Source organism: Microtus oregoni, unplaced genomic scaffold, assembly GCF_018167655.1.
Source record: "Microtus oregoni isolate MIOR12 unplaced genomic scaffold, Mior012 000000F_ref0000247, whole genome shotgun sequence".
Lineage (NCBI taxonomy): Eukaryota > Metazoa > Chordata > Mammalia > Rodentia > Cricetidae > Microtus > Microtus oregoni.
Genome location: NW_024543059.1, coordinates 41620374 through 41644173, shown reverse-complemented (window position 1 = coordinate 41644173; position 23800 = coordinate 41620374). Strand labels below are relative to the sequence as shown.

Here is a 23800-nt window from a genome sequence, read left to right as displayed (position 1 = left end):
TGTCTACTCTTTTTTTTTTTTTTTCACAGTTCCTCAGTCGATGAGGAACTTTGCAGAAAAAGGCCGATTAAAGAATTATTTGGCATTTCTGTTTCCTCATTTATGACCAAGGGCAAGTCTCTTAGCTGGCTTTGTAAGGCCTTTGTCAGTTCCTCATCTGTAAAATGAAGATAATGATAGACCCTATGTCATAAAAGTATTGTGAAAATTCAAAGGGGAAATGCAAGCAAAGCAAATGGCATGCTGTTTGGCATACAACAAACGCTGGGAAATCGTCGCTGTTACGGACATAGGAAAAAAAGTTTGCAGAAAATTAATTGAAAGGGGAACGTGATTTTTAAATGCTTAATGGGGCTGGAGAGATTGGTTAGCAGTTAAGAGTAAGTATTACTCTTGCACAGGACCTGGTTTGTTCCCAGAACCTAAGCTGCTCACTCACAGCTACCAGTTGCTAGCTCTGGCCTCCAGTGACCTCTTCTGGCATGTACATGACAGAATGCATACTCATACATGCACACACGTAAATGCAAAAATATTAGCTTAAGCAAAGCTTTCAGACAGCCATTAATCAGATGAATTAAGGTTCTTCAAAGCTGTCACAAAAGCAGAAACTCTTTTCGGAGAGTGAGTTGGCAGTTCATCTGGAGAGTAATGTATGATTCACAGATATAATGATGCCCTAGTCACCTTACCTCCAGAGATCTGTACTAAGAAAACAATTAAAAAACAAAACAGGGCCGGGCGGTGGTGGTGCACGCCTTTAATCCCAGCACTTGGGAGGCAGAGGCAGGCGGATCTCTGTGAGTTCGAGACCAGCCTGGTCTACAAGAGCTAGTTCCAGGACAGGCTCCAAAACCACAGAGAAACCCTGTCTCGAAAAACCAAAAAAAAAAAAAAAAACCAAAACAAACAAACAAAAAAAAAAAACAGGCATCGTGACATATGCCTGTAATTCCAGCACTGAGAAGAACGAGGCAGGAGGATGGCAAATTTGAGGTCAGCCTGGGAGAGCCGGAGGGTAAAAAAAAAGTAGGAGAGAAAACAATAAAGACAAAGACTGATTTCTGTGATGTTTACTGTTGCCTTTTTAAACAGGAAAACAACTCTCATACCCACAAATATGGTTATATTAAATAAGCTATCATAACTTTACATTTTAAAGGCATATATATATATATATCCATTGGAAGAAATATCTTAAACCATTCCAACTGTGATTATCACTGGACTGTGGTCTTAGAGGTGGCCTCTGATATATTCTTTATGTTTTTCTCTATTTGCCAAACTTTTCATGATAAATATGCTATGTTCACAAGCAGAATTAATATCAGCAGAGAGAGAAACTGTTTCCAGTAAGCTGCTGAAAAAGGTCTCACAGAGATGCCACCAGTGTAGTAAAGTATCATCCCTTCGAATCTTCTTAGTTCTTCAAACATTTTATTAACATGGATCCATTATACAGGATAGTGGATTTCATTATGGTATTTCCATGCTCGTCTATAAAGCATCTCCATATTTTCCCCATCGCCCTTTCTCGTCTCCCTCTCCCTCCCACTACCTAGCTAGTGCTTCTATTGTCATGTCTTTTATTCTTATTTGGTGGACCAATGTATTTAATTAGGGTATCTTATGGGATCGTGTTCAATCCAGCGGTAGCTGTACCATTGAATACGTCTTTCCCTCCCCAGTAACCACTGATTGTCTATCGATCCACAGGGATGGGTGGAGCCTTGTGAGACCCTCTCTGCTCAGTGATGGAATGTTGACGATCCCAGTCTTAGATGCTGTCACAGTTGCTTAGACTCCAAGAGCCATCCCTGAAAGGCAGATGGAGATAATACGCTACAACGTAATGCTCCTTCTTCTGGCTCTAACGTATCGACTCATATCTTGTCCATTTGGCAAAAAATAGCCAGATGCACCAATCATGGGCTGTCAGTCAGGTCACATGGTCTGAATGGTCTCCAGTGGATGGGGCTTCAAACCCACTTGGTTACGCCAATAACAGTCGTCATTGCACCAGTGGGCTTGTCTGCGGCGTGCCCACAAGTCAACGCAACGCACAGCTGATGGATCTACTGGTCTCTCCACCTGGAGAACCTGTTTTTACAGAGCTATGGGCACACCAGTCCTTTGGATAAGGCACTGTCAATTCTCTAAAAATCTTCTGAAATCATGACATTTCTCCCTTCTATCGTATCCCAGCAGAGTATAAACCTGACTTTTCCTGGGCTGGAGAGATGGCTCAGTGGTTAAGAGCATTGCCTGCTCTTCCAAAGGTCCTGAGTTCAATTCCCGGCAACCACATGGTGGCTCACAACCATCTGGAATGAGGTCTAGTGCCCTCTTCTGGCCTGCAGACATACACACAGACAGAATATTGTATACATAGTAAATAAATAAATAAATATTAAAAAAATTAAAAAAAAAATAAAAAAAAAATAAAAAAAAAAACCTGACTTTTCCTGTAGGGCAACTGGATACCTCCACCGACTCCAACATGCACCGTGAAGCCATGGTGGGGAAAGGATTCAGTCAAGTCTTTGTTTTCACAGTCAAAATCTACATAAACTAGTCCCCCACAAACCTTCTTTATTGACAGTTCTCACTGATGAGAAGGGAGCCTCATGCAGGAGGTAACATGTCTGCTCTAACAGCAGACGCAGGAAGGTGGAATCTACTGGTCTGCTCTGACTTAACAGCCTACTAATATTCTGTATTAGCCTTTACCTTGGTTTCAACTAACATAGGATCAAAAATCCAGAAAATTAACTGTTTATACAGGAAAAAGATCTGAGTCCCTAAAACTAGCTTCAGAGAGAAAAATCCTTACCTAGACACCCTGCTGGAGTCAAAAGCAGGGTCCCCAGAATAGATTTCTTTATTCAATCAGCTAGATACTAATGTAAATCAAGCCCGCAGGTTAGTATAGCTACCAAGGCTGTGTTCTCAGCTGCAGGGGAACCTCACAGCCACGCCCCCTCTGAGACATAAGGTGTCTCCTTGCCAGATCCACAGGTTTCTTGTGGCTCTGTGAACATGCATGCTTGATACTATTGTTGCCGCCTATGGGACTGCTAACTTGTCTGTATGCTATACCACCTATGGGACTGCTAACTGTATGCCCATATAAACTGAAAGCTTTGTGGAGATCACCCTCTGTTTTCTTTTTTACCCTTAGCCTTAGGTGCTTATCACTTACCCTGATGCCTGGCTCCTATGCCTTATGCTTTATGTCCCTATGCTTCTTCTTCTCCCTTCTTTCATCTTCCACCAAGACATAAAGAAACATACAAGGAAAACGTGCCTGAGTCATCAGTTTGTTCTACCCTTCAGATCCTGTTCAAGCCAGTTTCGCTCGTTGCAGAAGTCCTGTTCTGACCCCCTGAGAGAGGGCCGAGGTTGATACTAAGTAGCTCTCTATGCTTGTCTCCCTCCCTGTTCAGCATTTTTGCATACTTGACCCACTGCTAAGTAAGACTGGGCAATTCTTCCTCAGCAACCTGCACGATGCCTTCCAGCACTATAAAAGTCAGTTAGTTATCCGGGAGGAAGCTTCTAGCACAGCTCCAACTGGATGTCTCTGTCCTGTCTGCTGGTGTCTTCAGCAAAAGGGCCTTAGCAGCCGATGTCAGTGGGTGATCAACAGTGGTGGCAATAGCCTATGTGTTTGAGGGATTGATCCTCACCAACAATTTGTAGGAGGTAGCCCACTTCTGGAACTGGGATTTTCACTGAATGATCTTATGGGTTCTGGGAAGTCACTCTGTTCATTTATGCGGGGCACCTCAATTTAAACCGTCCATTCAAAAAGTTTAAGTAGTTTAGCTATTTATTTGTACAAATGTGTGTATGTCATAGGCGTGTGTGGAGGTCAGAGGACAACTTGGAAGATGTGTTTTGTTTCACCACGCGGGTTCTGGGAGATCAAATGCAGGTTATTAGGCTTAGTGACAAACATATTTTACCCATGGAGTCATCTCTCCAGCCTCCTCCTCCTTCTTCTCCTTCCCCTTCTCCTTCTTCTTTTAGTCTTATGTTTATTTTTTATGTTGAATGTTATAGCTATAATTTTAGCTTTTTTGTTTTGTTTTGTTTGACAGGGTTTCTCTGTGTAGCAGATCTGGCTGTATTGGAACTCACTGTGTAGACCAGGCTGGCCTTGAACTCACAGAGATCCACCTGCCTCTGCCTTCTCAGTGCTGGGATTAATGGTATGTGCCACCACCACTTGGTTTTAGCTCCTTAGTTCTTATGTGGGTCCTTTGGTTGGATCTAGAAACCCGGTAAATACAAGAACTGATTTGTTTACTTTTTGAGACAGGGTTTCACTATGTAGTCCTAACTGGCCTAGAACTCACTATGTAGACCAGGCTGGCCTAGAATTCGCAAGGATCCTTTTGCCTCTGCCTCCTGAGTGCTGGATTTTTTCCTAAAGAGAGGGTCTTACTTTGTAGCCTTGGCTGACCTAGCATTACCACACCTGACTTGATTTTATTTTTTTGAGACAAGGTCTTAAGCTCAGGCTGGTTTAGAATTTTCTATGCATTTGATGGTGACTTTGAGCCCATGGTTCCCCTGCCTCCACTTCAAGTGGATAACAGAATAAGATAGTCATCTTTCTTGATATCAGAGTTGATTAGAAAGAGAGCTCTCCCCCAAATCAACAGAAGGCTTTTAGTATCCTAAACCACATCCCTGATTGTTCAGGGTCTTGCTTCTGGAGATGGGGAACTTAGATCTCACTAGATTGCCACACTGTTCCTTTGACAGAAGCACAGATGCCAGAACTTTCTGCTGTCCTTGTTTTAACTGCTGTGGTTTGTGGGATTAAAACTTTTGACTGTGAAACAAGTAGTATCAGTTTTTAAAGATTAATTTCTTCACGAGAGACAGAACAAGCAACACCTATCCTCTCATGATCCCTGTGGATGTACTGTACTTTTCACCCACAAAATTTCAGATTTCAATCGAGGCAATTCAGAGGCCCCTTCTCTGGATAACTATGTTGATGGGAAAGTAAGGATGTGTGGAGCTCAGTTTGCATCCCTGATCATGTTAAAGTTGGAGGACAGACGGTTCATACAGACGCAGCAGCCAGTTCCTGTCTGTTTCCCCATCACGTGTCAACCTGATCTCTCCTGTGATCTTTTATTTTATTTTTCCTAAAGACAGGGTCTTACTATGTAGACCTGGTTGGCTTCGAACTCCATGTAGACCAAGTTGGCCCTGAACTCACAGTGATCTGCCTCTCTCTACCTCTGAGTGCTGGCATTAAAGGTGTACACCAACAAACCCAGATAGAAAAAAAAAAGAGTTTTTAAAAATTAATTTTAAGGCAGAGGCAGGCGGATCTCTGTGAGTTCGAGACCAGCCTGGTCTACAAGAGCTAGTTCCAGGACAGGCTCCAAAACCACAGAGAAACCCTGACTCGAAAAACCAAAAAAAAAAAAAAAAAAAAAAAAAAAAAAAATAAAAATTAATTTTAAAAGTATAGGGAGATCCCACAGCAAGGCCCAAGGAAGTGGCCAAGTATGATGTCTTTATACCTTTAAAATAAAGAATTACGTCGGGTGGTGGTGGTGCATGCCTTTAATCCCAGCAGTTGGGAGGCAGATGTGAGTTTGAGGCCAGCCTGGTCTACAGAGCTAGTTTCCGGACAGTCAAGGCTATACAGAGAGAAATACTGTCTCCCCCTAAAACAAAACAACCAACCAAACAAACAAAAACAAAAAATTATATCTGGACTTGGAGTAAATTCTGTGAGTGTTTCCAGTAAATCCACAGAACAAGAGGGTGTTAAAGCTTGTGGAAAGGAAGGGTAATTTCAAAGCATTTGTTTATTTGGTTCCAGAGAGGCCCCAGTTATCAGACTCTGATGACCAAAGGCATTTTCCAGCAGGGAATGAGAGGGACTTTCCTCTCAAAAGAATATGGTTTAAAAGACATGGCAAAGGGTCCTGTAGCTATCATTTCTAATTGATTTCAGCTGGAAACAATCAAGATCTCCACTTGGCAATTTTGAAGCTACTACATCTTTAATTCCGTGTCCTGGATAGTTTTATATCAAGTTGACACAAGCTAGAGTCATCTGAAAGGAGGGAACCTCAATTGAGAAAATGCCTCCATAAGATCTGGCTTTAGGGCATTTTCTTAATTAGTGGCTGATGTGGAAGGGTCCAGTCCATTGTGGTTCCATTCCTGGGCTGGTGGTCCTGGGTTCTATAAGGAAGCAGGCTGAGCAAGCCATGATGAGCAAGCCAGTAAGTAGTAGCTCCCCTCCATGACCTTTGCATCAGCTCCCACCTCCAGGTTCCTGCCCTGCTTGAGTTCCTGTCCCCACTTCCTTTGGTAGAGAACAGTGCTGTGGAAGCAGAAGTCAAATAAACCCTTTGCTCCCCAGGTTACTTTTGGACATAGTGTTTCATCACACCCGTGATAATCCTAACTCTGACAGAGGAAGGAACTTCTTAAAAATCTTTGGAATCAATCCCTCCACGACCCATTGCCATTGCTCCAAATGGGTCTTCTTCAGTAACAGCTTCTTAATTGTTCTCTTTGCCTGCTGTTACGGACTGCACTATCCCACAGACTTCATTCCAACTGTGTCTGAGTACATCTGTTGCAATATAATCCTCAAACCCACAGACTTCTTCCTGCTGTGCTTCTTATCACGTTCCCTGGTACCCTAAGATGCAGACCTATCTTGCCACTCAGCCACACCTTTAGCTGTTAGCACACATCGACAGCTGAGGCTCGTACACGTTATCCTTTAAACAGTCAGACACTCTTTCCTCTAGAAGACCTTTTCTTATATCTCCCCTTGGCAAGCATTTTTTAAGAAGAACTTTTATTAATTATTTGAAAATTTCATGCAATTGTTTTGATCAGATTCACCCCATTCCACCCCTAGATCCATCCCCCCACCTCTCTATCGTCTCAAGTTCATTGTCCTTTTTTTCCCCATGATATTTATTGAACTCTACATTTTTCTCTGCTCCCCTCCCTGCCTCTCCCCTCCCCCTTCAACCCTCCCCCAAGACCCCCATGCCCCCAATTTACTCAGGAGATCTTGTCTTTTTCTACTTTCTACTTCCCATGTAGATTAGATCTATGTAAGTCTCTCTTAGTGTCCACATTGCTGTCTAAGTTCTCTGGGATTGTGGTTTGTAGGCTGGTTTTCTTTGTTTTATGTTAAAAACCACCTATGAGTGAGTACATGTGATAATTGTCTTTCTATGTCTGGGTTACCTCACCTAAAATAATGTTTTCTAGTTCCATCCATTTTTCTGCAAAATTCAAGCTGTTGTTATTTTTTTCTATTGTGTAGTACTCCATTGTGTAAATGTACCACTTTTTTTTAAAAAATCTATTCTTCAGTTGAGGGGCATTTAGGTTGTTTCCAGGTTCTGGCTATGACAAACAAAGCTGCTATGAACACAGTTGAGCACATGTCCTTGTGTCACGATTGAGCATCCTTTGGATATATACCCAAAAGTGGTATTATTGGGTCTTGAGGAAGGTTGTTTCCTAATTTTCTGAGAAATCGCCACACTGACATCCAAAGGGGCTGTACCAGCTTGCATTCTCACCAGCAATGCAGAAGTGTTCCCTTTTGGGGCTGGAGAGATAGCTTAGAGGTTAAGAGCACTGACTGCTCTTCCAAAGGTTCTGAGTTCAATTCCCAGCACCCACATGGTGGCTTACACCCATCTATAATGAGATCTGGTGCCCTCTTCTGACATGTAGGAATATATACAGGCAGAACATAATATAAATAAATAAATAAATGTTTAAAAAAAAAAAAAAGAAGTGTTCCCTTTTCCCCACAACCTCTCCAGCATAAGTTGCCATCAGAGTTTTTGATCTTGGTCATTCTTACAGGTGTAAGATGGAATCTCAGAGTTGTTTTGATTTGCATTTCTCTGATGGCTAAGGATGTTGAACATTTCCTTAAGTGTCTTTCAGCCATTTTAGGTTCCTCTGTTGAGAGTTCCCTGTTTAGGTCTGTACTCCATTTTTTTTTTTATTGGATTATGTGATCTTTTGGTGTCCAATGTCTTGAGTTTTTTTTTTTTTTTGGTTTTTCGAGACAGGGTGTCTCTGTGGTTTTGGAGCCTGTCCTGGAACTAGCTCTTGTAGACCAGGCTGGTCTCGAACTCACAGAGATCCGCCTGCCTCTGCCTCCCAAGTGCTGGGATTAAAGGCGTGTGCCACCACCGCCCGGCTGTCTTGAGTTCTTTGTATATTTTGGAGATCAGCCCTCTGTCTGATGTGGGGTTAGTGAAGATCTTTTCCCATTCTGTAGGCTGTCGTCTTGTCTTGTTGACCTTGTCCTTTGTTTTACAGAAGCTTTTCAGTTTCAGGAGGTCCCATTTATTAATTGTTTCTCTCAGTGTCTGAGCTGCTGGGGTTATATTTAGGAAGTGGTTCCCTGTGCCAATGCGTTCAAGTGTACTTCCCACTTTCTCGTCTATAAAGTTCACTGTGGCTGGCTTTATGTTGAGGCCTTTGATCCATTTGGACTTGAGTTTTGTGCATGGTGATAGATACGGGTCTATTCTCATTTTTCTACATGTTATATCCTGTTATGCCAGCACCACTTGTTAAATATGCTTTCTTTTTTTCATTTGATATTTTTTGCTTCCTTATCAAAGATCAGGTGTTCTAAGATGTGTGGATTGATATCCGGGTCTTCTATTTGGTTCAATTGGTCCTCTTGTCTGTTCTTATGCCAGTACCAGGCTGTTTTCAGTACTGTAGCTCTGTAGTAGAGTTTGAAGTTAGGGATTGTGATGCCTCCAGAAGTTCTTTTATTGCCCAGGATTGTTTTGGCTATCCTGGGTTTTTTGCTTTTCCAAATGAAGTTGAGTACCGTCATTGTCCTTTTAAAAATTATTATTAGTAGGCCATTGAGTCCAATTTGTGCTGCCCATGAGTGTGGTGCCATCCACAGGAGCCACACTTCTTTTTTTTTTTTTTTCGAGACAGGGTGTCTCTGTGGTTTTGGAGCCTGTCCTGGAACTAGCTCTTTTTTTTAATTAATTAATTAATTTATTTATTATGTATACAATATTCTGTCTGTGTGTGTGTGTGTGTGCCTACAGGCCAGAAGAGGGCACCAGACCTCTTTACAGATGGTTGTGAGCCACCATGTGGTTGCTGGGAATTGAACTCAGGACCTTTAGAAGAGCAGGCAATGCTCTTAACCTCTGAGCCATCTCTCCAGCCCCCTGGAACTAGCTCTTGTAGACCAGGCTGGTCTCGAACTCACAGAGATCCGCCTGCGTCTGCCTCCCAAGTGCTGGGATTAAAGGCGTGCGCCACCACCGCCCGGCCAGGAGCCACACTTTTAAAGAAGACTGATTCCTGCTTCAAGCCATCCGCCATCCGTAGTTCCCCAGTCAGGGGTAGGTAGGGGCTCATGAACCCCTTCCTTCTGTGCTAGAATGTTTACTGACTTGATGATGTGCAGGCAATCACAGCCCCTGTGAGCTGACCCTTTCTTTTGCTTGCAATTTATTTATCCATTGATGTCTGTTGTCCTTAAACGATGTATCTTCTTGAAGACTTGGTTTTGGGCGACCATTTAACCAGGGCTCACTGTCTGTCAGGCCCTTAATGAGGTAAGAGCGTCTCCCAGAGCTCATTGCTCTTGCCCAGCTCCTGGCGCATGCTTGCTGGATGAACAGCACAGTGTGTTATCTAGCACAAAGCACCCCAAGTTGCATGGGCACATGACTAACTCTAGGGAACGTGTCAACACGCAGATGTCAGAGCTCCACCCTGAAGTTCTTGAGTCAGAAGCTTGTGGGGAAAGTGTGGGCACCCAGGAGTTTAGTGAGCTTCCTCATGCTTCGGATGTGTCCCAGTTTGTGAATGTTGAGGGGTTCCACCTGCTCATCAGGAAGGTTCGTCCTCAGCTCATTCCAGGCAGACAGAAGCCCACCCTGAATTCCAGTTCCCTTAAAAGAAGAAAAGCACAGCCGGGCGGTGGTGGCGCACGCCTTTAATCCCAGCACTCGGGAGGCAGAGGCAGGCGGATCTCTGTGAGTTCGAGGCCAGCCTGGTCTACAAGAGCTAGTTTCCAGGACAGGAACCAAAAGCTACGGGGAAACCCTGTCTCGAAAATAAAAAAAAAACAAAAAAAAAAACAAAAAAAAACAAAAAAACAAAAAACAAAAACAAAACCAAGTTTGAGGAGTTTCATATTTCAATGCCTGTGTACTGCTTTCATTTAGTTCCTTGAAGAACTGTGCAAGGAAACTATTTGCCTCCCCATTTCAAAAACAAACAGACAAACAAACAAAATCAAAAAACTGAGGCCAGAGTCAGCCACTTGTCCAGGAGGAATGGCTGGTACTGGAAATCAAAGCAGGAACTTCTGGCCTCTGACGCTGTCCCTGTGACACTGGGCTGCCGTCCCACACCTGCTGTAGCTAATACCTCTCTTATGTGTTTCTGGCTTCCCACTGTCCTCAGGTACCCACAGCATACCGCTGCTGGTCTTGGTGGGGTTTCTACAGGCCTAGGAAAAATGGGAAAAGATAAGAGAGACACTATTCTTCTCATCACCGTGCCTAAGAAAGGGAGAATGTCACGGATTTTCTGCTGATGGCCAGAAAGGATACCAAATCAGCCAACACCAAGAACAAGGGTAGTGTGAGATTCAAAGTCTGTTGCACCCGAAACCTTTGTGTTCTGATTACCACCAACAAGGAGAAGGCGGAGATACTGTAGCAGTCCCTATGGCAGTGAAGGGGCAGAAATGAACCAATCCTCCATATTTGAAATGTATTAAAAATCTTGAAAAGTCAAAAGAAAGAAAGGGAGGGGAGGTTTAAACATAGCCTTCTGAAACAGGCTTCTTTGCTGGGCAGTGGTGGTGCACACCTTTAATCCCAGCACTCGGGAGACAGAGGCAGGTGGATCTCCGTGAGTTTGAGGCCAGCCTGGTCTACAAGAGCTAGTTCCAGAGTTCTAGGACAGCTGGGGCTATTACACAGAGAAACCCTGTCTCGAAAAAAACAAAACAAAACAAAAACTCCAAAATAAGCTTTATTGTAAAACTTTTTAAAAGGGGCTAAATTCAGCCTATCTGGAAGATAGAAGGACATGGAGACAGAGCTGAAGCCCCCACCGTAATTAACCCCTGCCCTCTTTCCAGTCAGAGCCAAGAGGGGCGTATGGTGAGAACCCCAGAGCTTCCTCCTTTGGAGTTTCAACCCTATTGTAACACACGAGTCTGACATGCTTCCAAAGTCTATACTCCTCCGGATGGGAGACAGGAAGCTGGGCTGGAATAGGAAAGGGTTTGGGGAGGGCTGGGATAATATAAATAACTCCCCGACCTTTGCACAGCGTTGCCCCACCTCCCAACCCTCTGCCTCACTGTCCCTGTCCACTGTTCTGATCAGATCTGTGGAGAGAGAAGTGTCAGCCTCCCCAGCAGGACTGGGGGCTCCATGGCGACAGGGGAGCTCTGTTGTGTTCGTGTCTGCATCTAGAGGCAACCTGTTTTGGTGTAAGTGATCAGTGAGTGCCGTTTGTATGCCTGACTGAAGAAGGAACAGCCACATTGGAATGGGGAGAGCTAGAGAAGTGGTCTGTGCAGGGGAGAGTATCTGGGCAGTCTGTTCTTCCCTATTATCCCAAGACAGGCCCTTAGATGCTGACATAGGGGAGACAATTACTAATTCAGAGTCCCAGGTCTTAATGAGTGGGATCTCCTGTTTTCCCACTAAGGCCATCTTCTTATTCAACTCCTGAGACACTGCCTTCTTCCTCCTAGCTTTCCAGCACTGGGGTAGGAAAGTGAGGCCCAAACACTGTAGGATCTAACGGGGTACGTGAGATTGAGGGGGCTGGGATGACAAAAACACTTGAGGGCTGCTGAGAAGGCTCAGGGGGCAAAGTGGCTTGCTGCCAAGTCTGAAGACCTGTGTTCAAAGCCCAGGATCCACATGATGGAAGCAGAGAGGAAGGGAGGAAAGAATTCACTTTTAGAACTTGTTCTCCAACCTCTACATGTGTGTTATGGCACACACCACACACACACACACACACACAGAGAGAGAGAGAGAGAGAGAGAGAGAGAGAGAGAGAGAGAGAGGTCAGATTTCAGAGACCCTGGAATTCTGGAAGTTTTGGTGCTGGTGGTCATCTAATCCCACATAATCATCTGGAAGAGAGGGATTCCCCCTTGGGGAACATTCCCAGAAGACCTTTCGGGTAACAAATTCTAGTTATAAAATTCACTTGGATTTTAAGGCCCAGTGATGCCCTTGTCAATGAACAAAAGAGAGCGAGCTCCTCTGACAGCTTGACACGGAACATGTGTTAACAGACTTTTTTTCAGAAAAAGAGAGAGAGGCCGACAGATTTGACAAAGGCACACAGAAAATGAAGAGCCTGGACTTAAACCAGCCCCAGCCCAGAGTCCAATCACAGAGCCCAGAACATTTTTGTTGAGACCACCTCTGATTCCACATATTAATTTATAACAGTATCAAAATTCAGCCCTCCAGGAGGGTCCAGAAAGGAGTTCTGGTAGATTCTTTGGTCCCAAACCATGGATTACATTGTGAACTCCAGCGTTCACCTCCCTGCCTCCATGACACAGGCATTTTGGAATGGATGTTCTCAGATGATTTGGTATTCCTAGGTCAGCTCCTGGAAGCAGAAAGGGAAGGAATGTGTATGTGTGTGTGTGTGTGTGTGTGTGTGTGTGTGTGTGTGTGTGTGTGCTTGTGCATGCGTGCAGAGTCTCACACAGACCTTGGGGCATGGAACATAGTTTGGAAATGGGGATGGGTAGTGGTTCACATTTCTGAAGCTTCTGCTACTGCAAAGGAGAAGTAAAGCCACCTTTCGTCACCTTTTCTGGACGGAGTTAACCAAACCACAATCCCATGTTATCTCTTCGTGGCATAGCACCTGGATGTGCCTGTCTCTTTCCTTGTGAGTGCACTTGTATCTGAGTATATCAGAGCTTACAGACACATGTTTACCTGTGTTTGTCTCTTTACAGGTTTTCCTGGTATGCTGTTTCCCTAAATATCATAGTTCCTCAAAGCTTGGCTTGGCGCTTCTTTTATGCTCTATCAAGACTCTCCACTGGCTAGTCACACCCAGCTAGCTGTCAGTATGGCTATCACTTATGCACTTGACCCTAGTCCAAAACCCAGGAAACAATCGGCTGTGACTCGCAAGTCTATACTCGAAAGTCTTTACTTCTGGTCTGAGCTCTAGCTTGGTGTCTAGTGCCTTCCAAACACCCCCCATTTGGCTGGCACATGTTCATCTCTCTTTAAAAAATCCTATCACTTGGGTCAGGCATATTATCACTGGGATTAAAGGGTACATGCCTTTAATCCCAACACGGGGGAAGCAGAGGCAAGTGGATCTTTGGAAGCCAGTCTAGTCAATACAGTGAGTTACAACATAGTGAGGCCCTGTCTCAAAAACAAACAAGCAAATAATCAAACCACCCCAACAACCTGATCAACCTAGTCTCGTATACTTTTATCACAATTTCATGTCACACCCTTGTGATATTTCTAATATCTCTTCTCCAGATCTTCAGGTTAAGTGGGAGGGTAATAGGAGTGAAGCCGAAGATTCTATTTTTGTTTGTTTGTTTGTTTTTTAAAAAATATTTATTTATTTAATTATTATGTATACATATTCTGTCTGTGTGTATCTCTGCAGGCCAGAAGAGGGCACCAGACCTCATTACAGATGGTTATGAGCCACCATGTGGTTGCTGGGAATTGAACTCAGGACCTTTGGAAGGGCAGGCAATGCTCTTAACCACTGAGCCATCTCTCCAGCCCCTTGTTCATTTGTTTTTCTGAGACAGGCTTTCTTTCTGTAGCCTTCCTGCATTATTGGAACTCACTCTGTAGACCAGACTGGCCTTGAACTCATAGAGATCCACCCACAAGTCTCTGCCTCCTGAGTGCAGGGATTAAAGGTGTGTGCCACCACCGCCTGACTGAAGTGAAGATCTTAAAGCTGGTTAGGTGTGCTCTGGGGAGTCTGGACCAGATCTAGAGAGCCAGGATTAACCAGGGAAGTTAATAGCGGGAAAACAATAGGCATCAACCGGCCTAAGTCCAAACTCCTTAGTAGAACCTTCAGGATCCTTCCTGACTTGGCTCCTCTTATTTCTTCTCCAGTTTCCCTAGTTCACAGCATCACCCTCCCTCTCCCAGGCTACAGGGTTGTCCCTGATTCCGTGTGTGTCTCTTGTGCTGTTCTGCGCATATCTGACTCCATCTTCCTGGAAGGTTGTACTCAATGGCACTTGCTCAAGGAAGCCTAACTTCTTCTTCTAGATTAAGCCCCATCTTCCTCTACTGTGACAAGTACAATGAATTACTCTGATGTCTTCTGTATGTCAGCTGTCACATACATTCATACTTGAATGATTGTCATCTTTTTTTTTTTTGTTTCTTGAGACTGTGCTGACCATACTGGTCCTGACTCTGTGGGCTCCAGGCACCCTTCCGCACCAGCTTCCTGAGCATCTGGGACTACAGGTATGTGACACCACACCCGGCTTCATAACGCAATGACTGGAGTTGCTACACCAGCTGTTTGTTGACGCGTCCGCCCGCAGTCAGCTGTGAACTCCGTGAGCTCACAGGCTGTTTTCGACTCGTTGTTTCTCACGATGGCATCTAACAGGAGAGCCGGCACATGTGCAGACACACTTTATATATCTCTCAGTGGACTGAATCAGTGCACGGAATGAAAACTGAATAAAAATATGTTACCCATATGAACAAAATTAGGATACATCGTCTCTTTGAGGGAAAGCACACTTTTCAGGGTCTGCGTCAGTGACGGCCCAATATCTAGAGGATTGAATTGAAGAGAGTCGGTCACTACCTGTAGAGGTGTGGGTAGATCTGCCAAACTCTTGCTAACACCTAGTTCCCTTTTCCCTCTTGGAGTTGCAGAGTTCCCAATAAAATTGAATGCTCACTGAACAGGGAAGGAAATGTTTGGCAAAGACTAGGAGTGGGAACTAAATTTGCACAGTAGCTGCTCCAGTGGCTAGGGTCAGGAAGTTACAGTCTTGGGGGGGAAAGAAACAAGGCAGGGGTAAGCTAATGAAGGGCAGAAAGAGCCCTATCTTTCCCATGCTTGCTAAAGACTTTCCAGGAATCCAAATGCCCCTATTTTTCTTCCTTCTCTGGCCCTTTCTGCTCACCTGTCACCTGCTGAGAGGTGTCATTTAGCACCCAGCCATAGGATCTTAAGGAAGTCAGAAGTCACGGGCAGTCACTCTAGTATCCATCTTAGGTCAGACCGGTTTGAGTTAACCACCTGAAGAGGGACTTCTGGCCATTGGGCATTTTGTCTCCAAAGATAAGATTAGGGCAGGGCAGAAATTCAGTTAGCTCAAGCAGGCAGAGAAAGACGAGGATTAGGTAACTAAACCAGTCGTTGGTCCAGAGGCACACTGCCAAAGCCTGAGGTTTGAGGAAGACAGCCTGAGTTAGCCAGGGAGGAGCATTTCTTCTAGAAATGCGGATTCTCAGCTGGTCCAATGGACCTTGTCCATGTGTTCCTCCCACTCCGATAGGCCTCTGACAGCTGAACTCAACTAGCTAGAAGTGGTGTTTCTGGCCAGCACTGTGCTTAAGTCTAAGGCTTGGACTCCAAAGGGAAGAGAGAAGGACCAAGAACGGATCTGGGCAGCAGGTCTCTGTGAATTCAAGTCCAGCCTCGCCTACAGAGTTCCAGGTCAGCCAGAGCTATACAGTACAACTCTTCTCAAAACAAAACAACAATAACGATAGGAGGATAGATTGAGAAACAGCATGGAGAAACGATGCCACGGTTCTGTGGGCCACTATTTATGAAATTACTTTGCCCACTGGTAGTACTATTCTGTGAGTGACATTTCCAGGCTTTATGCTTTTCTGTATATTTAGGTATTTGTATATGAAGCTTATGAAAACCGGTGAATGAGCAGGGCTAAGGTAGGGAAATGACATATTTTAAAAAACACTTCTCAAGTAATTCTGGTTGGCCCCAGGTTTTGTGAACCACTAATAAGGTTCACATTCTCAGGGGCTGGCGAGATGGCGCATGGGTAGCAGCAGTACACACTGCTCTTGCAGAGGACCCGAGTTCTGTTCCCAACAGGCATTCCAGGCAACTCACAGATGCTCGTAATACCCCCTCCAGGGAGTTCTGACAACTCTGACCTCAACCCCACTCACCCCACCCCACCCCCAGGAGAGAAATCCTTTTAAAAGTTTACACTTTAATTTTTAGAATTAGACAAACTGGGGTCCAGAGGAACAAAAACACGCCTACTTGACAATTCCCCTATGTGACAGGGACGGTTTGGCCCGAAACTGGAAGGTATGTCATGATTTTATAACTTGTTCATGGGGAACTGAGGCTCCAAGGGCAGAGTGACGTGTGACCAGCTACAACCTCAGTGAGCCCCAGGAAAGGGGGGACAAACAGGGAGGGCGGCATGTCCATGTTCTTTCAGTTTGGAGTTCTTCCCCAGCAACACACACATCCCTATGGTGCGTATGAAAGCCGCAGGGACAGCTGTTCTCATCTCTCACTCTGAAAGGTAGGTGGTCTCCTCGAAGCTCCTGACTGGAATTTGCCTAGAGATCAGGTGAGCGTCTCCCCTTCCCCAAACCTTGTCTGTCACCCTTCATGGACCCTACCTGGAATTTCAGGTTGTTAACAATGTTACAAAAGGAGGGCTGTCTAGTTCCAGGACAGGCTCCAAAGCTACAGAGAAACCCTGTCTCAGAAAACCAAAACCAAAACCAAAACCACCAACAACAACAACAACAAAAAACAAAAACAAAAACAGAAAAAAAAAAACCCAAAACCAAACCAAAACAAAAAGGGCTGTCCTTCTCTGAGAGGGTTAGGTCAGTAGTTTAGGGCTTAGGGATAGCTGGGGAACGGTTGGAGGGAAAACAAAGAGAATGACTGTGTGGGAAGGGATAACTGGAGAAGCATCTTGTGTCTTCTCCAGGCCGGCAGGGGACTGGTAACCCCATCTTGAGAAGCTGCCAGTGTTCCTCCCCTTCCCAACAGCCAAGGCCACAGCTAAAGCTCTGTGTGTATCCTGCGGAATTTGGAAAGCTCTATTTCCATGAAATCTCCTAGACAGACTTGAATTTCCTGACACCAGCAACCTTTCCCCTTCCTCATCCTATACAACAGGTCTGGACCGGGCAGAACCTTAGAGGTCACCCACTCATTTTACAGATGAGGAAATCTAGGCTAGAGAGGGCAGAGGCCATGACATCTCTAGCGTTGCAATCCATGGGCTCCCTGCCAATCCATCCAGTTTTGAACAATACTTCTAAACATGCTCCAGCCCACCAGTATTACAACCATTTACATTGGACTTGTGGCAGTCAGCTCACATTCCTTTGGGTCCTTAAGCACGCTCAGGTTTGCTGCCATTCCTGCTTTGCTCTTGTCTGCCACTGTTGTTCCAGCTGTGAGGGGTGTGTGATCAAGGCAACATAGTGCTTGTAGCCTTTACTGGGGTCCACACACAGGCCGCTGCTTTCTTTCACCCGCGGCTTTAATAGTAGGTGAAGGATGGTGGTCAACTCCACAGTTGCCGTCCTAGCTGCACTGGTTCAGTGCACTTAATGTAACTACGATTCTGTATAGTTTATGTACATTGTGTGCCCGAATGTGTATCTCTTCCCATGCTGAAGGTTGAGTGTCTGCTGACTCTCCCGTGGCCACTGGGACCTGTGACTACACTATTAAAGCTGTGTCTTATTGGAATTGCGACCGCCTAGACTGCCTGTTTAAAGGCTGACGAGAATCTATCTTTGCTTTTTGTTCCGGAGTTAAGAAAGGATGCATCTCGCGGTGCTCCCAGGGCCAAGCTGGCTCCTTAGCCGAGGGGGCCGCGGTCACGTTCCGGGATGTCCTGGCATGCCTCCCGAAAGGGCGTGGCCTTGAGGCCCCGCCCGCGCCCGGGGTGGGAGGACCTCCTTTTCAACGCAGAAACAGGGGGAGCCCAGCCGGCGCCGCCAGCCGGACTCCGCCCATCCGAGGCTCCGGCCCGCTCATTGGCTGTATCCGTGGTGACGTCGTACGGTTTACAGACAGTACTCCGAGCGCCAGGCGCGCGGGAGGTATTGTACTTCACCCCGCTTTGTTCCGTCGTCTGCTCACCTGGCCCTAGGTGCGTCCCGGCGGTGCAATCCGGAGCGGGTGCCAGCCGCCGCCGCCGCCGCCATGGTGTCCCCGGTCACTGTGGTGAGTGCGCGAGCGCGCTCGCTGCGGCCGGAGCTCCCCCGGGCCTGGGAAGAGGCAGCGGCCAGCTGGGCGGTCTGGGGAGCCGAGGAAGCTGGTGCCCCTCCTGGGGAAGCGCGGCTGTCACGGTCCCTTGCTCCTCACTCACGCGGCACCCCTCCTCCGCGCGCCCCCCGTCTGCCCGCGGGAGGGAGGAAAACACTGTGCACGTGACTCGGAAGCGTGACTTTGTTGATCCATGTGTGTCTGGAGCGGGTCCTCGGGTCTTGGCCTGGGACTGGACGCAGCAGGCCTCTGGGTTCGGCATGGTGGGACCTCAGAGAAGCGTTCGAGAGGGTGTGTGTGTCGGAGTGGGTGTGTGTGGGGGGAAGACTTCTTGAGAATCCTGCCCCAAGTTCGTTTCCACGTTATCTTGTAGGCGCGGGAGCTGACGCCTCAGTCTAAGCAGTGCTGTTAAGGCGCTAGGTGACCTAGGTGACGGTGGACCGCTCTCTATTGGCTTGACCTTCTTTTCAAACTTCAACTCTAACCCTTGTCTTGTCTCCCCACCCTTCTGAGGCTGGCTTCTCTGCCATGATTTCACCACCTACTGCTAGTTTCTTCTAGAAAATATGGGTCTGGGCGATGAGGGAAGAGCAAAGTTGATGTTTCGAGGGCTGACAGGTGGAGCTGGGCATCCCTGCGGATCTCCTCCCTCAACTGTGCCCTCACCCTGACTATTCCTGATAAGGGAAGTTTCCATGGGAAGGGAGTGTCAACTCTGCTCTTGTCTCTCACTGCTGGCAGAAAAAGGGCAGGTTATTCTCTGGACCCACTGTATGTATGTATCTTCTCTACCCTTTCCCAGTAGCATCAGGTACCTGATTGCCTGGGACTCTGAGTGTGTCCTCACAGTCCTGTGTAGAATAGCTTGCTCACCCAGCCAGAGCACTTTTGGTGCAGTTTGGGGTCTATAGGGAACCCCAGCTACTCCAATTCACCCTCAATTCGCCCTCCAATTCACCTGAACGAGCAAACCCAAGAGAAGCTTCAGGAGATCACAGAACATCTGCAGACACTCCTCCCCCATCTCGGACTGCGCCTGCAGTGGCCTTGACTAAAACCTTTCTTTAGCTGCCCTCCCCCTAATCCAACTGAGACCCAGTCAGCTGCGCCAACTTCCCCCTCTCAGTTCCCCATCTCCTCCCAGCCTGTCTGCTGGCTCCAGATCAGAAGCTGGGACAAGAAGCCCTCCCCGCCCCCCTTCCTGTCTTTAGTGCCTCAAGTTGCTCTTATTCTCTGGGAAAAGAAATGGCCAGCACCCCCTCTCCCTAGCCATGGAAATCTTTGGTGTTTCAAGCACTGTTTATTGCTCTCAATACAAATCTATTTCTCCTCCTAGCATCCCTAGCACCTCTCTTTGTCCCTGGTGCCACCTTTAGTCAAGGCAGGTAGAGTGGAAGCTGAGGGGCAGACTGGACAGGACGGAAAGCATGTGGGTCAGAGGTACTGTCACTGTCCTACATTCCTGGCCCTCACCTGGTGTTGCCAGGGCTCTAAGCTTGAGTCCTGGCTCCAAAGCTGGGATCATGAGTTAGTCAGTCAGTGTGTTTCTGTGCTTTCTCTCTGACAGTGCTCCAATCCCACACAGCTGGGAACTGACGACGCTGACACTGACCACTGGGAGCGGTGCTGAGGGACCCCTCTAGGAGTGGTGGGGTGGAAGCCAGAAGAGAACAGCACTAGGTTGTAGAAGGGGGTATCCTAATATTCACTGGTGGTCCCGTGAATGTTCTGGCCCAGCCCAAGGGCCAAGAGTGGACAAGAGTGACGGGACAGTGAAGCCCTTGCCTGTCCCGGTAAATCGAGCCTCAGGATGATAATGACTTTGTTCACATCCTGCTGACTGGTCGGAGCCTGACAGGCTAGGTTTCTCTGACAGTCCTCCCTGTTCTGAGCCGTAAAGGGCTAGTGTATGCCTTGTACCCTGGGAAAAAGGTGCTGGGTTTTACATGGTGAGCTTCTGTGCCTCCCATCTCTGAGTGTTGCCCTTGTCCTGTCTCTTCCAGGTGAAGAGCGAGGGACCCAAACTGGTACCCTTCTTTAAGGCCACCTGTGTATATTTTGTGCTCTGGCTACCCTCATCCAATCCGTCGTGGGTCAGTGCCCTTATCAAGTGCCTACCCATCTTCTGCCTCTGGCTTTTCCTTCTGGCCCATGGCTTCCGATTCCTGCTGGCCCACCCCAGTGCCTCCCTCATCTTTGTGGGGCTCGTCTTCTCTGCTGTGGGTGATGCCTTCCTCATCTGGCAGGACCACGGCTACTTTGAGTATGGTCAGTAGTTATAGGAGTTGCCTGGGAGGGTCCCTGGGGCTGGAGGAAAGAGGGTCTTGGGGTTGGGGTAGGGAAAGGCTTTGGAAGAAGGGACAGGGAGTTGGAGGGTTTCCGAGGCTGGGGACTTCGGTCTTCTGTTGGAGGAGGACCAGTTCTCTAAGGGAGCATGTGAGGGTGAATTTAAAACTATAAGGTCTTCCTTACCCCCCTCTTATTCCCAGAGCAAAGCTGCTAGGTTATCCCCAGTCCCATTCCCTTCACACAAGTACTCATTGGTCACCTGGCCTGCCTTTAGCATTCTTTATCCCCTCCCTCTTCCAGGTCTGCTGATGTTTGCCGTGACACACATACTCTATGCTTCGGCCTTTGGCATGCGGCCACTGGCTCTCCGGACAGGTCTGGTGATTGCAGTGCTGTCCGGGTTGTGCTATGCTCTGCTCTACCCAGGACTGTCAGGTGCCTTCACCTACTTGGTAGGGGTCTATGTGGCCCTCATCAGCTTCATGGGCTGGAGAGCTATGGCAGGGTTGCGACTGGTTGGGGCAGCGTGGCGATGGACGGAGCTGGCGGCCGGCAGCGGTGCGCTGCTCTTCATCATCTCAGACCTGACCATCGCTCTCAACAAGTTCTGCTTCCCTGTGCCCTACTCTCGGGCACTCATCATGTCTACTTACTATGCTGCTCAGATGCTCATTGCCCTGTCAGCTGTCGAGAGTCGGGAGCCGGTGGAAGACTACAGACTGAGCAAGGCCAACTGAAGAAGGGGCTGGGGTCTGCTCACCTGTCTCCTGGGGCTGGAGCCCAGACTCTGGGAGTGTGCAGGAGCTGGATCAGCCGGCACCTCCTGGGAAAGTGACAGGCGTCGAGGGGTAAGCAGGAAGCACTCCCAGGAAAGCACTCCCAGGAGAACACTGAGAGCTCAAAGAGGCAGCCTCATACCCTCGCCTAATTCAGAGCAGACCTCTCAGCGTCCCATCAGGACTGTCCGAGCCCTCCTGGAAGGCGATGGTGCTTTTTGACCCCTCATTTTTTTTTTTCTAGTCGGAAGAATGTGACTATCTCTTATGCCTAGGACCAATTGCCAAGCTCACCCTCTTCCACCTTTTCTCTCCCAAGATGACCCAGGACCAGAGCTTGAAGCTCCTTCCCCAGGCTCCCCACTGGGAAGATTGGTTGAAGGTGGACCTAGTTTTCCTTTGTCTAGCCTTGTTACTTTGCCAGTCTCGGTCTTCATGTGCTGAGCGGATGTCTATGAGGTAGTAAGGGGAGCTTCCTTCACAGGCCATTCCAGAGCTCAGGCCTCATGCCATCACCCTTAGACTCTGTCCCCAGGCTAGGGTGAACCATGCCAAAGGAAGGGGCTGGTCCCAGCTGTATGTCTTTGTCCTGCTGTCTGTAAAAGGCTTAAAGGAGTGGGCCTCGGAGAGCTCCTGAGGGGTGCTTAACCTGGCTCATGGCTGGGGGCCCTCCCCTAGCACACCATCAGCAATGCTTTCTTCCTGCCCTGGGAGTAAGTTCTGACAATTTGGGGTCTCACGACCCGAGGCACAGTCAATGCAAGGGGAGTAAGGGTGGGGTAACTCCACCCTCTACTGCCCGTATGAAAAAATAAAATTAAATTAAAACTCAAGGGCTGTTGGCTTCCTAACTTGTCTGCCTGTGTGGCACGTGCCTGTGCTGGACAGGAGTGGAGGGCACGGTGCCAGGAGTCCTGGTTGTCCTCACAGCCTGGGTCACAGTTGTCTTCTTGTCTTGGCTTGGACATCTTGGCACCTAGCTGGCTCTCTGGCTGTGCTGACATTACTTGTTTCAGTGAGTCTCACTTCCCTGGTCATTTCTGTGTGTGTGTGGGTGGGTGTATACACGGTTATAGTTCAAGAGGGTGGGGGATGGGTAGTGTCTTGCTATTGTCTGCCCTTGTCCTTGACATAGTCCCCTGGGTATAGGTGCTCAGTTGTCTTGGTAACCCTTAGCTATGCAGTTGCTAGATTGCCCTCTCTCCTGTCCACAGGCCAGGCCAACTGCTTCTCTAGGTGACGCAGACTTCTATTGTATCATCTCCTCCTCGGACTCTGGGTTTAGTTGAGCAGCAAAGAGGAATGGGATTAGATCTGCTGGTTCTTCCTTTAGATCTGAAGCCTCAGCAGAACACTGTTCTGCCGTACTCCAGAGGCATGTGGATTGTAACAGGCAGTACTTAGTCCTGAAGTAGAGAAGAGAAGTGGTGAATATACTGTTGATATGTTTGCTGTACCTTTGGGAGGACTGTAATATAGGAGAGGCAAACCTCATGGGTGTTGAATAAATCTATGGCTTTCCAAACCTTTTTGGGGGGGGTGGGGTGGGGAACGGTGCTGGGGATCACACCCAAGGCATTCCACGTGCTAAAATTATGCTCTACCATTTGGCTGTCTATTACTATGAGCTGACCCAACCTAAAGTTTTTACAGAGACCTCTCGTGGGGATGGAGAACAGAGAAACATGGACCGAGAGGAGCAGGGCTCAGGGCGCCATCATTTCCAGCTTCAAGTTTAAAATCCCTCAAGGAAGTTTCCTACCGTAAGACGTGTTTAAAACCAGCAAACCACACGAGCAGTTCCGTCCTGCTTTGATGGGAGGGTGGCTTGGATGTTAAGGGAGCAAGGTCCTGATCCATTTACACTCTAGAATGTACACACAGACCCCCGTGACGTACAGAAATAGAAAGGCGCAGGATGGGCAGGAGGAAGGCAGCAGGATCTGGCCTGTGTGCTGAGGGGAGGGTGGGTGTGTGTATGAAGAAGGAAGGGAAGCCCCAAGGTGACTGCATGTGTTGGCTGTGTTCCTCCCTGGGGTTCCTGTTGCACTGTACTCAGGAGCAAGAGGGTGAGCTCCGGGCGGGAGCCTGCATGAGCTGCCCCGCCATCTGAAGATGCTCCATGATCCAAGCTAGGCTTGACTTGCCATCTTTATCAAAGCAAATGCTTTGTTAGTAGTCACGAGAGATCTGACATCGCTGAATTGAGAGTTGCTACAGAGGAACTGAGAACTGGTCCCCGTGTCTCCCGAGCTGGATTAGCTGTGTGTGGGGTCAAAGCTGCCATCTAGTCATTCTTCTTTTCTTCCAGGAATTGTGTTAGGCACTTCCTCATAACCCAGGAGGTGGGGAAACAGAAAGGTGGCTTGCCCCAATCCATGTTCTAAGACCAACTGGAGTGACTGTCAGGGATC

The 23800-nt window shown here is 47.4% G+C and overlaps 1 protein-coding gene across 1 annotated transcript; it reads left to right on the top strand.

Moving 5' to 3' along the window:
- The first annotated feature begins 18144 nt into the window (after window positions 1–18144).
- Window positions 18145–22219, top strand: Tmem86a (transmembrane protein 86A). The gene is made up of 3 exons (XM_041653143.1): window positions 18145–18279; window positions 20325–20589; window positions 20911–22219. The coding sequence occupies exons 1-3, from the start codon at window positions 18259–18261 to the stop codon at window positions 21345–21347; spliced, it is 723 nt and encodes a 240-aa protein (XP_041509077.1). The 5' UTR covers window positions 18145–18258; the 3' UTR covers window positions 21348–22219.
- Window positions 22220–23800: the final 1581 nt, after the last annotated feature.

What these genes read in the sequence shown, in the direction of transcription:
- Tmem86a (XM_041653143.1), top strand. Translation starts at nt 18,259, where the DNA reads ATGGTGTCCCCGGTCACTGTG. An exon ending in TGGTGTCCCCGGTCACTGTG is followed by an intron (nt 18,280 to 20,324) that starts GTGAGTGCGCGA and finishes TGTCTCTTCCAG; the next exon opens with GTGAAGAGCGAGGGACCCAA. An exon ending in CCACGGCTACTTTGAGTATG is followed by an intron (nt 20,590 to 20,910) that starts GTCAGTAGTTAT and finishes TCCCTCTTCCAG; the next exon opens with GTCTGCTGATGTTTGCCGTG.